Here is a 14,781-nt window from a genome sequence, read left to right as displayed (position 1 = left end):
TTGGAAATAAACTCTGGTATCTGGCAGCAGATATCTCGTCACAAGTAAAAAAAAAAAAAAAAAAAAAAAAAGCAATCAGGAGAAATTGGTGTAAAGAAAAACCAACAAAAGTTCAGCGGCGAAAGAAAAAAAAATCCTCTTCATTGAAAATCTCAAACTCCACAAAACAACTGGAGGAAATGGACTGAAACGGATAATCAATGTATGAATATATTCTTGTATAACATGACGGGATATCACTTTGGTTTGAATTTAAGTTGGTAAAGAAAAAAAAATTACGTTTTTTCTCATCAAGACTCAAATGGAAAGAAAAAAATAAAACCACATTTCTCACTATTGATGCTTTGGTTCAGATTATCGTCAACGGGGGACGGATTGAAGGTGTGTGTGTGTGTGTGTGTGTGTGTGTGTGTGTGTGTGTGTGTGTGTGTGTGTGTGTGTGTACCTCGTATTTCCTTGGTGAATTTCACGCGCTGTGAGTCGGTCAGCGGTTTGGTCTGTTCGTTGATGTTCTGGATGTCGAGGACTTCACACATGAACTCGATGACAGGCTGAGCGCGGTAGAACGCCGTGGCGGACACTGTGGGGGGGGGGGGGGGTGAGGGGGGATAAACATGTACTTTAATTTTTAGAACTGTATCCTTAAACACCTAATGTTGGTTTAAAATCGACACCAAAAAGCTACAAAAAGCATTAAAAAAAACCTAAAATGTATCAAACTTCAATTCAAGACAAGCAAATTAACGTAACGTTTCATAAAGATAAACTCTATATTCTCTTTATTTACAGAGTAAATCTCATTTGAGACACAAGTTATGTCTTGTTTGATCAAATCCCAGGAATTAAAAAGAGATTTGAAGAAAGACTTGATATAATTCTACAGATTATTATTCAGGACGCAGTGCAGCAACAGGAAGCTTCTCTCCGTCGTCTCCTCACCGTCGATGTTGAGCATCATGTTCCACATGGCGGGACGGACGGACTGATGGAAGCCGAACCACACCTCCCGGCCCCCCCCCAGAGGATGGTAGTACCCCTCTGGGGGGGAGAAGAAGGAGCGGCCCACGGGAGTGTACCTGCACACACACACACACACACACACACACACACACACACACAACGACGTTTGTTTAGATAATCTCACTTTCATGAACAAACGCATTAACACACTCCGGTTGGATGGCGGCGCCGTCTTCGCCGTCCGCCATCTTGAATTTTTCACTTCCGTCAACATTCAGGACGTAATATTAAGAATTCACTCGACTTCAACACATAAAAAAACACTTCAAAGGATTAAACGACGTGTTTTTGATTATTTTGACTCTCTAATCCTGAAGGTTCGTTACTTTTTATGGTTCAGAACAAAAAGTTGACTGAACAGGAAGAAGAGTTGGCATTGACCGACAAAATAAAATACATGACACATTTACCATGTTATGATAATAAAGTGAGTAATACAATAAAGAAGGTGTGGCAGCAGGTAGTAGTATGGCAGTAGGTAGTAGTATGGCAGTGGGTAGTAGTATGGCAGTAGGTAGTAGTATGGCAGTAGGGTGTGGCAGTAGGCAGTAGTATGGCAGTAGGTAGTAGTATGGCAGTAGGTAGTAGTATGGCAGTGGGGTGTGGCAGCAGGTAGTAGTATGGCAGTAGGTAGTAGTATGGCAGTGGGGTGTGGCAGTAGGTAGTAGTATGGCAGTGGGGTGTGGCAGTAGGTAGTAGTATGGCAGTAGGTAGTAGTATGGCAGTGGGTTGTGGCAGTAGGTAGTAGTATGGCAGTAGGGTGTGGCAGCAGGTAGTAGTATGGTAGTAGGTAGTAGTATGGCAGTGGGGTGTGGCAGCAGGTAGTAGTATGGCAGTAGGTAGTAGTATGGCAGTAGGGTGTGGCAGCAGGTAGTAGTATGGTAGTAGGTAGTAGTATGGCAGTGGGGTGTGGCAGCAGGTAGTAGTATGGTAGTAGGTAGTAGTATGGCAGTGGGGTGTGGCAGTAGGTAGTAGTATGGCAGTAGGTAGTAGTATGGCAGTAGGGTGTGGCAGCAGGTAGTAGTATGGCAGTAGGGTGTGGCAGCAGGTACTAGTATGGCAGTAGGTACTAGTATGGCAGTAGGGTATGGCAGTAGGTAGTAGTATAGTCGTAGGGTGTGGCAGCAGGTAGTAGTATGGCAGTAGGTAGTAGTATGGAAGTAGGGTGTGGCAGCAGGTAGTAGTATGGCAGTAGGTAGTAGTATGGCAGTAGGTATTAGTATGGCAGTAGGGTATGGCAGTAGGTAGTAGTATGGCAGTAGGGAGTGGCAGTAGGTAGTAGTATGGCAGTAGGTAGTAGTATGGCAGTAGGGTGTGGCAGCAGGTAGTAGTATGGCAGTAGGGAGTGGCAGTAGGTAGTAGTATGGCAGTAGGGTGTGGCAGCAGGTAGTAGTATGGCAGTAGGTAGTAGTATGGCAGTAGGGAGTGGCAGTAGGTAGTAGTATGGCAGTAGGTAGTAGTATGGCAGTAGGTAGTAGTATGGCAGTAGGGTATGGCAGTAGGTAGTAGTATGGCAGTAGGGTGTGGCAGTAGGTAGTAGTATGGCAGTAGGTAGTAGTATGGCAGTAGGGTATGGCAGTAGGTAGTAGTATGGCAGTAGGGTGTGGCAGTAGGTAGTAGTATGGCAGTAGGTAGTAGTATGGCAGTAGGGTGTGGCAGTAGGTAGTAGTATGGCAGTAGGTAGTAGTATGGCAGTAGGGAGTGGCAGTAGGTAGTAGTATGGCAGTAGGTAGTAGTATGGCAGTAGGGTGTGGCAGCAGGTAGTAGTATGGCAGTAGGTAGTAGTATGGCAGTAGGGAGTGGCAGTAGGTAGTAGTATGGCAGTAGGGTGTGGCAGCAGGTAGTAGTATGGCAGTAGGGAGTGGCAGTAGGTAGTAGTATGGCAGTAGGTAGTAGTATGGCAGTAGGTAGTAGTATGGCAGTAGGGTATGGCAGTAGGTAGTAGTATGGCAGTAGGGTGTGGCAGTAGGTAGTAGTATGGCAGTAGGTAGTAGTATGGCAGTAGGGTATGGCAGTAGGTAGTAGTATGGCAGTAGGGTGTGGCAGTAGGTAGTAGTATGGCAGTAGGTAGTAGTATGGCAGTAGGGTGTGGCAGTAGGTAGTAGTATGGCAGTAGGTAGTAGTATGGTCGTACATTTATTTCGGACCAAGAACAAAGTTAAAATATTCATTATTGTAAATGAGCTGAAGGGCGAGTACTACAGTACTACAATACTACAATACCGCTCAAAAGTAGCTTAATGCAAATAGTACTTAAATAGGAGTAAAACAACGTATTTGGGGAGAACCCCCCCCCCCGTCCCCAGACTGACCTCATGGACGGCAGGTGGCGGGTGATGACGTCCAGCGCCTGGACGGAGTCCTCGGGGACTTCGTTCAGGTGACCCGACAGCGCCTCCAGCAGCATCTGCAGACTGACCACCGACACCCACTGCAGGGACACCTTGAAGGTCTGGTCCTTCCCCTCGCCGGGCAGCGTCACCTCCAGGTCCACCTGGGGACGGACAGGAGGACGTCAGGGGGGACGTCCACTGAGTTTCACACAGTTTTAGTTTTTATACTCCTTTAAAGTCCCAGTGAAATGAAGGTTCCACCTCCAGAACTCTCTGGTGTCTCTTCTAGAACGTTTTCCTGCTAACTGGCTGAAGGTAAAATGTTAAAACACGACAATCTGCGAGAAAATAGCTGATAAACGTTGCTATTTCCTCTGCTGGGCGGAGCTTCTGACAATAACAGAGTGACATCACGAGTTGTGCACACGCCCAAGTTGTGTTTCCATTATGGAGGATCAGAGTTTTGACCACGAAGAGGCTGAATTGAACCAGATTTCATCATCATGGTCATTTCAAACCCAGTGATTGATGAAGAAGACACAGAAGGTGGTTCTGCCATCGGTGACCCCGTCTGGAACATGTTTGAGGAAGCAGAAGACACTTCGTCCTCCATTCGTCCTCGTCTCCTCGCCTCAGCAGCCGCCACTTTTCACCTTTGAGGCTTTGAGGCTCCTGACTTTTGTCAGAACGACCGGCTTCCTGGATCCAACACGTCCAAGAGCTTTTCTGAATCACCGAAGATGAGTCCAGGTGTTACTTGATCGTCTACTAGCCGCCCGAGCTAGCGGCTCCAGCTAGCCGCTGGCGGCTCCCGCCGCTCTCCTCCTTTCCTCCTCTCTGGTCTCTTCCAGGCTCAATCTTTCATCAAGGCTCATAAAACACCGACTATAACTTCAAAACACTGTAAAAACTTGGATATTTAAGAGGAAACAAGCCAATATGAACACAACAGATCGAGATCTGCACAACTCATGATGTCACACATAGGCTCCGCCCACGAAGGAGAAGGATTCCCCCCGACTTCCTCGGCTGGAGATTAAAAATTCAAATAACTTTGTTATGCGACAACAGTGGAGGGGCAGAGTCGGAGGAACCTTACAAGTAGAACCCCAACTATCGTTTTTTACAAAGTAGTGTTTTACATTTCACTGGGACTTCAAAGTGTCAACAAATAACAGGTGGTGATGAACCGGCTCCGGTCCGGTACTGACCCGGTCTCTCCCGATGGGCAGTGGATGAGCCGTGTACATGTTCCTCTTCCCGTCGTATCCAGGCTGCCGGTCACCGAAGATCTGCATCTTGAAGTGCCGCACCATGGTGTCCACCACCTCCCTGCAGGACACACACACACACACACACACACACACACACACAGGTCAACATGGCGTCCACACTCACCACAGCACAAAACAACACGGCTGAGAAAGAAATTAAAATATTGAAGCGGCGATGAAACATTTAATCCTGCGAGCTTTGGTGGAGGAGAAGTCGTCGTAGCCAGAAAATACTTTTTATTTTTAAAAAGTGAACCTTACGAGACGACATCCAGGGCAATAAAACCCCCGCAGGACGAGTCTCTGCTGCAAAGGAGCTTAAATCCAATAAAAAGCTGAGTGGAAACCGGCGATGGAGGCGTTTTACAGGTTAAATCAGCATAAATAACGTGACTTTATGATCCTAAAACATCTGTATCGACTATATATTTTCTATTTATCGCACGTGCTTCTTTCGAAAAACTGCCTTGTGTGTTTGGCCGGCGTGGTTTAACGCTCTTCCCGTACAGAACGACGGGAGAACAAACAGTTCACTCGGCGTGTTTCCGGATCAAAACCGTAAAAACAGAAAAGCTCCCGTGTTTACCTGTTGACCCTCCGAGGCCGTTTCTCAGGCTTGATGTCGATGTCGTAGTGGTAGACATCGATCTTGGGAATCTGCACCTGGAAGTGGTTGGCAAGGAGCCGGATGGGTTTCCCCACCGTGCCGAGGCCGGGACGCCGCGGAGGCTGAAACAGAGAGGGAGGGGCGGGCGGGCCTGCGGAGGAGAGGGAGGATTTTAGTTTGATTTTACTGGACATCAACACTGATCCGGACGGGTTCGCTGCACGGCGAAGCTTCTCTTTATGCACCTTGTGACGCGTCGTCACCACTTGACAGCTGCTTGTTTGTGCAGCAGGAGACAAACAGCTGAATAAACCAACATTATTCTCCTATATATGCATGAATACAGCATGTATGCATATCGTTGCTACTGTCAAGGACTTGAAAAGAAGAAAAAAAGGACAGAAACTCAACCTGGAGACAGAAAATCAACATTAATCCAGTTCACCAGTTCAGTTTTTTCTTTTTCTAAAAAGCACAAGACGCCTTTTTTGATTTACGACTTCAAATCAAGCAAGACGTCAACTTTTTATGGCAAAATTTTGTAGATAATTTTCATCTTATTTTACATAATCAGGGAGAAAGAAAGCATCTGTTCTACCTTTACATTTTTTTAAATGTCGTATACCATCTCAGGAATTACCGAGCAGAGAAATAACAGTTTTGTAGGGAAATATTAGACATTACAGTGAACAAAGCCGTCACGCTGGACTTAACTTATTTATTTCTTGTATTTCTTGAGTTTAGCAGTACAACAGTTTATTTTTTTACGACTACATTACGTGATATTTTTATATATTTAAACATGTTCAATAAGTGCTGTTCCAAATTCAAGGACAAAATCGTGTAAATAATTTCAATATTGCCCAAAATAATCTCGATAATGGTATTTTTTTTCCATAACGGAGCAGCGCCACCATGTAGTTAATGAGCAACGTGGTTGTTTTCACAAACCGTGGACTTCCAGCGGCTCCGTCGAGCAGGACGACACGATTTTTGCATTTTTTTACGTGAAAACACTGCGTTTGTAAAATGTTCAGTCGGAACCGACAATCGGAGAAAATGTAAACAAAGCCAGAGTTTCTATCTCTATTTATATCCACAAGGTGTGAAAAGGCCTTTCTGTACATTTCACTATAGATTATAATAGATTATAGATATTATTTGTTATCCTTATTGTTCTTAAAAAGTTTATTACCGTTCATTTCTGCATTAATCTCCAGTCGTGGCCAACAGGTAGGAAACCTGTCGTTATTTGTCATCCTTATTGTTCTTTACTTTCATAAAGTGCCACGATTATTGTTCGATTATTGTAATAATTTATGTATTTACCATTCAGTTACAAAAACGTGGAGTTCCAGCGGCTCCGTCGAGCAGGAGGACACATTTTTTTTTTACGTGAAAACACCGCGTAGACGTTTTCACGCGTTTGTAAGATGTTCAGTCGGAACCGACAATCAGAGAAAATGGAAATAAAGCCAGAGTTTCTATTTAACCCTTAGATGCACACGTGGGGTCAAAAATGACCTTCTTTAAAATGAAAAGCTGTGATATATTCATATTCCAGGTATTCCTCATAAAACATGTTTGTGACATGAGGCCATCTGCATTTTTATTTATTTTTTCATTAATTTTAAGAAATCGCAGTTTTTTGTATCACGACCCCCCACTCTTCCACACGTGGGGGTCAAAAATGATCCCAAGCAGTTTGTATAAGACGACATCAGACTGTCAGAGTTGTTAAGAATTAAAGTTTCATAGAAGATTCCAGAGGAACTGCTTGTGGAAGAGTGGGGGGTCGTGATACAAAAACTGTGATTTCTTCAAATTAATGAAAAAATAAATAAAAATGCAAAAAGTCTCATGTCACAAACATGTTTTATGAGGAATACCTGGAATATGAAAATATTAGAACTCTCTGTTTTAAAGATTTTGAAGAAAAACAAGCCAGTATTGGCAAAAACGCATTGATTTGAATTGGGGTCACTTGTGGACGAGTGTAGGAACTGGTAGGTTGGGCATCCGAGGGTTAAAGACCTTCCTGTACGTTTCACTATAGCCGGTGGCGTCGTGTTCGTCTACCCCCCCCCCCAATAAAACGCCTCAATCGGAGGACAAACTCTCGCGGCGTGACGCCGAGCTCCTCCGCCGCCGCCCGCTTGAACGCTAAACGCTAAACACTTGGAAGTGACCCGCAACTCCGGCGCCCCCCGACCCACATGGGTCAACGAGGGGGCCGGAGACACAATGACCTCCAATTATCTCCCCGTCCGCCCTCGACTCCACCCAGACGCCCAGACAAAGGGCGAGACCCCCCCACCCACCCCCCCACCCAGACAGCAGGGCCATATGGAGGGGTGACACGCACAGGGTCCGGATTACCGTTACACACACACATTATCATAGTGTGTGTGTGTGTGTGTGTGTGTGTGCAATGCATATGTAGTTCTACTTCACTCAGGTGCCACTAGAGATGCAGCTCACATCATCCATCCTGATTCGTTATCATCAATCCTCATCAAAACCTCACTTCCTGCAAAAATACAATATTTGAGTTTATCTAGAAAAGCATCAAAAACACGAGGGGGGGGTGATGTGTACGTGTACGATGGTGGAAGGTGAAACAATACAAGGCTGGCCGCTTAATGCTTTTGTTAACCGACAGCTCAGGGGGGGGTGGGGGTGGGGGGGTCAGGGTGGTGGGGGTGGGGGGTCCCTCCTGAACTCCGGCCTTCCACACGCTCCAGTTAGCAAGTGAAGCGCGAGAGCCGGGACAATCGGGGACCCTCCCCGACATGCCCTCCCCGCCCCCTCGTTCACCACCTCCTCCTCCTCCTCCTCCTCCTCCTCCTCACTTCATCAAAATGATCAGGACAAGACGACGCCCGTCGCGACTTGAACTGAAAAGCCTCCGATGAGTTATTGGTTTGTTAGATTTACATTGAGACGCCGTCTCCGTTTGATCAACAGGTAATAAATACTCACACACAAAAATAAAAACTGTTGCACCTGGTAACCAGCAATACAACAACGCCTTCCAATGACAATAATCATTTTCATAATCATAATCATATTCCCAATGTCATAAAGCCGAAAATGAACATTTTTTGTCATTTTCAATGCAATAATTTGTCATTTCCAATGTAATAAATGCAATAATTCTAGTAATTTCCAAACTGGTAAAGCAAATACTAATGTGGGTTTGTCACACAACAAAAAAAACAAGCATCAATTCAGAACTGAAAAGCGACACGAACAATATTACGTCGTGGAATGTCGGGTTAAGAGGCGGTGCGTATATTAAGCAAACATTACGCTGCAGTAAAAGTTTATTACCGTTTATTTCTGCATTAATCTCCAGCCGTGACCAACAGGTAGGAAACCTGTCGTTATTTGTCATCCTTATTGTTCTTTACTTTCATAAAGCGCCACGATTATTGTTAAATTATTGTAATAATTTATTACATAATTCCCAACATGAAGGACGAGACTTTAAAGGAATCACTTAATAATGTAATAACTGCAGCTGAGATTGTTATAACTCATGAATACGGCTGCCCTGAGTGGAAACAAAACCCTTTTTTTGCAGTTTGTTTTTTAAATATAGGCATTTACGCCAATATGGGCAAGTTATTCTTGTTAAAATTACCAAAATTATTACGTTACTGGTTGATAAAAAGGCTCAAACGTTTGAGCAGAAAATCCAGGCAGTCAATGGAGTGTAAAAAGTGTCTGAGAATCATTTACCATGAAGAGTTTAACTCTCCTCATTCTGCTAAAAAGTCTTTTTACCATTCGGTCACACTATTGGCCATTATTACATTATTGGTTATTACAGAGCTGAGGCGCCTATAAAGTGAAATGTTAACGTAATATCATATAACGAGGCACATAAAGCAAAACCTAATTGAAAAACTGATAATAAAATCATTTTAATCGCCATTTTGGACAAGATTAATTGATGTTAATGCATCAAGAGCTTCTGCAGATCTGAACTGAGCCTTTCTGCACGTCTGCAAGCCCACGTTTTATTTATAGGCGCGTGACTGGCAGGTCCGCGATCGTCTGCCGGCGCTCAGGACCTTTTTAAGACGCATTAATATCAAGTTTTCCGACCGTTCGCTGGTCCACGTGCGGCCCGGCGGTTCCCGACGCGTGGACCAGCGACACGTCGTCCCCTTCCACCAAAAACAGAGGCGTGGTTATATTTAGCCCGTCAGCTGCCGCGCTACCACGCTACCACGCTACCATGCTACCGCGCCGAGAAACACCCGCAGCCCCGGCGGTTCAGTAGGAATTAATTTGCAGACGCACGACAGGCCGCCGGCCGCAGACGAGACGTCCTCCGGGCCTCTTTGACGGACGGAGTTCTTATGGAGGCGGAATCCCGTCAGCCGGAGATGAAAGGAAACCGCCGAGAAACACAAAGGCGACATGAAAGTCTTAATAACTTCCAAAAAGTACGACTTGGGATCAGAAGTGAGGAAAGTTGTGTTCGAATTTGAGGCGCTGTCATGAAATAAATAACAAAAACCATAAAATTATGTCGTTAAAATATGAATTTTTTTTTTTTTTGTCTTTTACAACATTTTCCGGATTCGCCAATGAAAGTCGGGTGATGTTTTTGTCTGCGTGAATTTATCTATTGGCTTGTATGCACGTATGTTTGTCAGCAGCTTTTCACAAAAACAAACTCACCCGGAATGCAGAACGTTCTCAAGGACGACTTTTTTAAAAATCATCTAAAGACGAACTGACTTCCTAAAATGCTCCATTGAAACAATTGATGCAAAACTAATCCGTGAAAATGATTAAATGGCAGCACCGGAGCTACTGATCCCACAGGTCCAACGCCGTTCGTCAGTATTGACACAACTTTTAAGCAAAAAGTGAAAACTTGCGCTGCATTGTGGTGGTTGTGGGGGGGGTTTGGAGAAACTTTTAAAAACACGGATCTCACCCAGTCTGTAAGAAAACACGGCTAAAGGGCCCACTTCACCCTGACGAGGGTGACGTTTTGAGAAAATATCATTTAAATAAAATTCCCTTTAGACTCGTTCAGTTAACTCAAATCAAACAAACATCAAAGTCTCTTTTTTACTCGTGCGTTCTTCAGCCACCTTGTGTTTTATTACAGTCCTGAGAGGCGGAACCGGTCAGGATCACGTCTTAAAAGAGCTTCTGATCACACATGGGAAGGAAGTGAATTCATCTCCTCACGGCGTGTCCGTGGCAACGGCCACGGCGGCTCGGCCCGCCGATGAGTCACACCGAGACGCCCACACCTGACAGTCACCTGGGCCGGAGACGTACGGAGACAAAAGGCGCAGATGCCAGAGGTTTAACCCTCCCGGGCTGCTCCCCTCGCCGCCGCGGAGCTTCGCGTCAATGCCTCACGATACTAGGAGAACACGTGTCGAGTGTCGCCGCCGATATGAGCGGCGGCGTCGAGAAGCTCAACGTGAGGACGTCAGGATCTTCGTAAAAACCAACAGGAAATGACTCCAAAAGCCAATTTTAATCAAACGTTCTGGTGGAAATTACAGTGAAAGAACTTGTCCTGGAACATGTTGCATTGTGGGAGTTAATGCACACATTTGAGATTCACTCAGTCTGCAGCGACAGGCTCAACGTCACAACGGGAGACAAGCGAGACAAAGTGGGTCAGAATCGGTCCGAAGAACAAGATTAATTCACGGACGAAGGCCGATTGGTCGTTAGCCGACTATCGTCTGTGCAGAATTCAATCAACGCTCCTCCTGAATGGCCGAAAGCGTCGAGGAATATCATCTTTAAATCAACCTCACTGGAAACGGCCGTCCTGCAAATATGCCATTTGTGATGGAAACGACGTGTTTAACCCTTTCTGCTCCCACCCAGTGATCAAAGATGACGACGTCAGCGCTTTTCTACACGACAATGAGACGACGGAGCCTCGTCCAGGCTGAAACGACCTCCGGGACGTTCGACCCGATTCAATTGCTCTGAGGTGCTTCCTACCTGGACCAATGAGAAACATGCAACACATCAATAAGGATCTCTGGGAAATTGAAGAGCGACCAGAAAACTGAGAAATAAGAGATTTGCACTTGTGCCTCACAAGCAGAAAAAGCCGAATCTTTGCAACAAACAATAATTTGAGTGATTTTCAGTGTAATAAGGCCAATAATGTTAGAACTTTTGCCATTTTCAGTGTAAAAAAAAAGTCAATAATGGGACAGTTTGATGATTTCCATTGTAATAAAGCCAATAATGTAAACATTTATGCAATTTTCAACATCATAAAACCAATAATGTTTCTTGACAATAGTGAGGAAAAGATATTTGAGCAATAACCAAATATGTCATTACATTACATTCTAAAACAAATGCTTTCAAAAGCATAATAACTGCAGCCAATAATGTATTAATGCATAAAAGGGTCTGCATTACTTGGAAATCTACGGTCTTTTTATTTAAAATTGTCTGTATTTTGATGAGAAACAGGTGTAACGGAGGGGCCGGTCTTCTTATTCACTCACTGAGGAAACCGGCGACATTATGGGTTGTTTAAATAAAAAAATAAACCCTCTGACGTGACGATTCTCCAACTTGAATCCAGTCAATCTGGTAGGAAAACATCCAAACATCCGTCAGCGGTGCAGAGTTTACCTCTCCTCAGGAGCAACCAGTCCATTCATTCACTCATTCATCAGCATTCCTCCTTTACAAAGGCTAATAGGTGTTTTTCATTCATGCTCCTCCCGGCTCCAGACTTCCTGTCCCGCTCTGCATATTCGTCCCCCCCGACCCGACATTTACAAGTTGATCAGCCGCTGCTGCTGCTGCCTTTTCACACCACCGTCCGCCCATCACCGCACACACACACACACACACACACACACTTCCTGTGACAACGTCTGCATCGGCAGTAACCTCCGAGCCACTCGCTCGGCTCTGAATCACAAAGAACAACAGGCCCGTGACCCTCGTTTCCTCAGAGAGCCGATGAGTCAAGCGAAACATCCGAGAGCTTCTTTCCAACCTAAAACTTCACACTTATTCTCTTGTAACTCCCTTTTGTGTGTGTGTGTGTGTGTTGCTGGTTCGTTCCAATGAATCCAAGGTTTTCCAGACAGAAATGCCAATGCTGCATATTTACCCTTTAAGTGAATTAACAAGCACCCTTTGAGGAAAAGTGGCCCCGGAAACCTGTGATTAAACAATCGAGTTGTTGCCCAATCCAGCTAAAAAAACAAAACACATGATAAATACCTTAAACTTTATCATTATGCGGCGTTGATTTACAAAGAAGTCAGAGTGAAAAGTCTAAAACTGCCCTAAAAAAGCATAGATTCGACCATTTAAATGCAACGATTACATTTTATTGGTAAAAGTTGCTCTTCAGTGTGTGAGCCAATAGAAAGCATAACGGGAAGTGTCTTGTCACTTACACACATTTCAAATATCAAAAAAAAAACAAGCTTCTTTCAGGTTTTCTCTCATGAACTCAGCGAAGCTGAAAGAAACCAGGAAGTTACCAAATATGGGTCAAACTGCTATTTATGCCAAACGGCTATTTAGGAGTAGAAATGGGGAGTTCACACGCTGTTCCCGGCCGGGCTTTTCCGCCGTTTTGCATTTTATTCGAATGCACTTCTTTTGTCTTTTCGCTTCTTATCATAACGTCACTGCACAGTGTCAACAAACCCACCGGCTGATGGGGGGGGGGGGGAACGTGCACAAACATCTGCTTTCTGTCCACGACTACTGGCTGGAACAGGAGTGAACAACAATACACCTTGAAGTCTTTCACCCTCACACCTGTGGATGATTATTGTTGGAGGTGGGGGGGGGGGGGGGGGGGGTGGATGGGTGGAAGGGGGGGGGGGCTATTATATGCTTCTGACATGAATATTAAGGCTTCTCCAAGGTGCATACGTGGTCGTGCAGGACGCATCTCATGCATTCATCAAAACGCATAAAAAGGTATGGGGGGTAAAAAAAAAAAAAAGGAAAAAAGCCCCAAGAGAGGCTGCTGCGGGTTGTGGCGTCAGAAATGCATTGTGCCGCTTGGGCGTGTGACGGCCTCTCTCTCCTCCGCGTGCACGAACCCCCAGACGGCTGCAGCCCTGCGTGCCTTTGTTATCATATAGGAGATGAATATTATGAGCTCCGGCCTGCAGATGTGATCGATAAAGGCGCCATCCATCCATCATCCCTCTCTCTCTCTCTCTCTCTCTCTCATCGCTGCTGCCCAGGGAGAGATTAAAACCCGAAGACACGCACGTATGCGCTTTAAAACACACACACACACAAAAAAAACCTGCAACATGCATTTCAGTGGCACATCCAGTGTGTTTTCACCCATCGCTGTCATTCTGCAGGACGCGGGGGGGGGGGGGGGGGGGGTAAGGAGGAGGGGGAGCTCGAGGAGACGCGCTGTTCCTGATGGCGATGGTGCAAATTTAAGATGGTCAAACAACAACATCCAGTCTCAGCGCCCAGCGGGGGGGTGGGAGTGAGAGTGGGGGGGTATGGGGGTGTAAGGGGGGAGGGGGGCGGGGGGGGGGGGAGAGTTCGACGGTTAAACGTGCGCGGTTTCGCTCGCAAGGTTGTCGGTGTGCGGGCCAGACACAAACGTGAACGTAAACACACCACGACGCGGAAGGAAGGAGGAAGGAAGGTCCCAGTTAAATCCCCCCCTACACTAACACACGCGCGCACACACACACACACTCTCTCTCACACACACACACACACAATGCCAGCCAGCCGCGACAACGACGAGCCGAGCTCGAAAACACGGATAAAAACACACGAAGCCTCCGCACACGGAGGGTAAAATAAAAAAATAATAAATAAAAACCACTTGCGAACAAAGCCGCGCGGGTACGAAGCCGCGCACCCGGGGCCTGGGCCTCGGTTTGTTTGTTTTTTCCCCCCCGCGGTGTGTCGAGGCCTCGCCGCAAGCCTCGGCCCCCAGTGAAGCGGCGCGTCTGCGCAGAGGCGCCTCGCGCACGGGGCTCCCTCCGCGGCGAGCCGCGCTCTTTAAAAAAGAGAAGGGAAAAAAAAAAAAAAAAAAAAGCCACTCACCGGGTCCGAGCGCTTCCATGGCCGAGGCCTCTCTCTCCGTCTCTGTCCCGGCCTGGCGGCTCCGTACCGACGCTGAAATTGGGGGCGGTATCGCGAAGCTTAAAGGGGCTAATTTAAGAAAAGAGAATTATAGATAGATGCGGGGACGACTGCTCCGCTGGACTGACTGACCTGAGCCGAGCTGCCGCGGCTGCTCCTGGCTCGCAGGGTTTTAACACTGCGCATGCGCCATCGGACGGGCGCGCACTGCGCACGCGTGAAGTTCTGGATCAAACTCATGGTTCCTTTGCAGACTTGACATTCGTTCTGACATTAAAAAAAAAAGAAAAGAAAGAAAACATGTTTTATTTCGTATAACTGTTCAAAACTCCATTACTGGACAATATACACACATACACATACATACACATCAGCAGCGTCCACAATATATATATATATATGTATGTGTGTGTGGGTGCGTATATATATATATATA

At 45.9% G+C, this 14,781-nt stretch overlaps 1 protein-coding gene across 1 annotated transcript in view; it reads right to left on the bottom strand.

Annotated features, from left to right (window-relative positions):
* Window positions 1-14,325, bottom strand: part of ago4 (argonaute RISC component 4) — a gene marked incomplete at both ends in the record, with an annotated part of 27,352 nt that extends 13,027 nt beyond the window's left edge. The window contains 6 exon segments of the mRNA XM_080515883.1: window positions 446-580; window positions 940-1,076; window positions 3,333-3,514; window positions 4,565-4,685; window positions 5,214-5,385; window positions 14,307-14,325. Coding sequence (XP_080372009.1) covers window positions 446-580; window positions 940-1,076; window positions 3,333-3,514; window positions 4,565-4,685; window positions 5,214-5,385; window positions 14,307-14,325 — 766 coding nt within the window.
* Between the last annotated feature and the right edge of the window lie 456 nt (window positions 14,326-14,781).

Source organism: Blennius ocellaris (genome assembly GCF_963422515.1).
Source record: "Blennius ocellaris genome assembly, chromosome: 20".
NCBI lineage: Eukaryota > Metazoa > Chordata > Actinopteri > Blenniiformes > Blenniidae > Blennius > Blennius ocellaris.
Note: the sequence above shows the minus strand (reverse complement) of the source record. Positions and strands in the feature narration are given on the sequence as shown.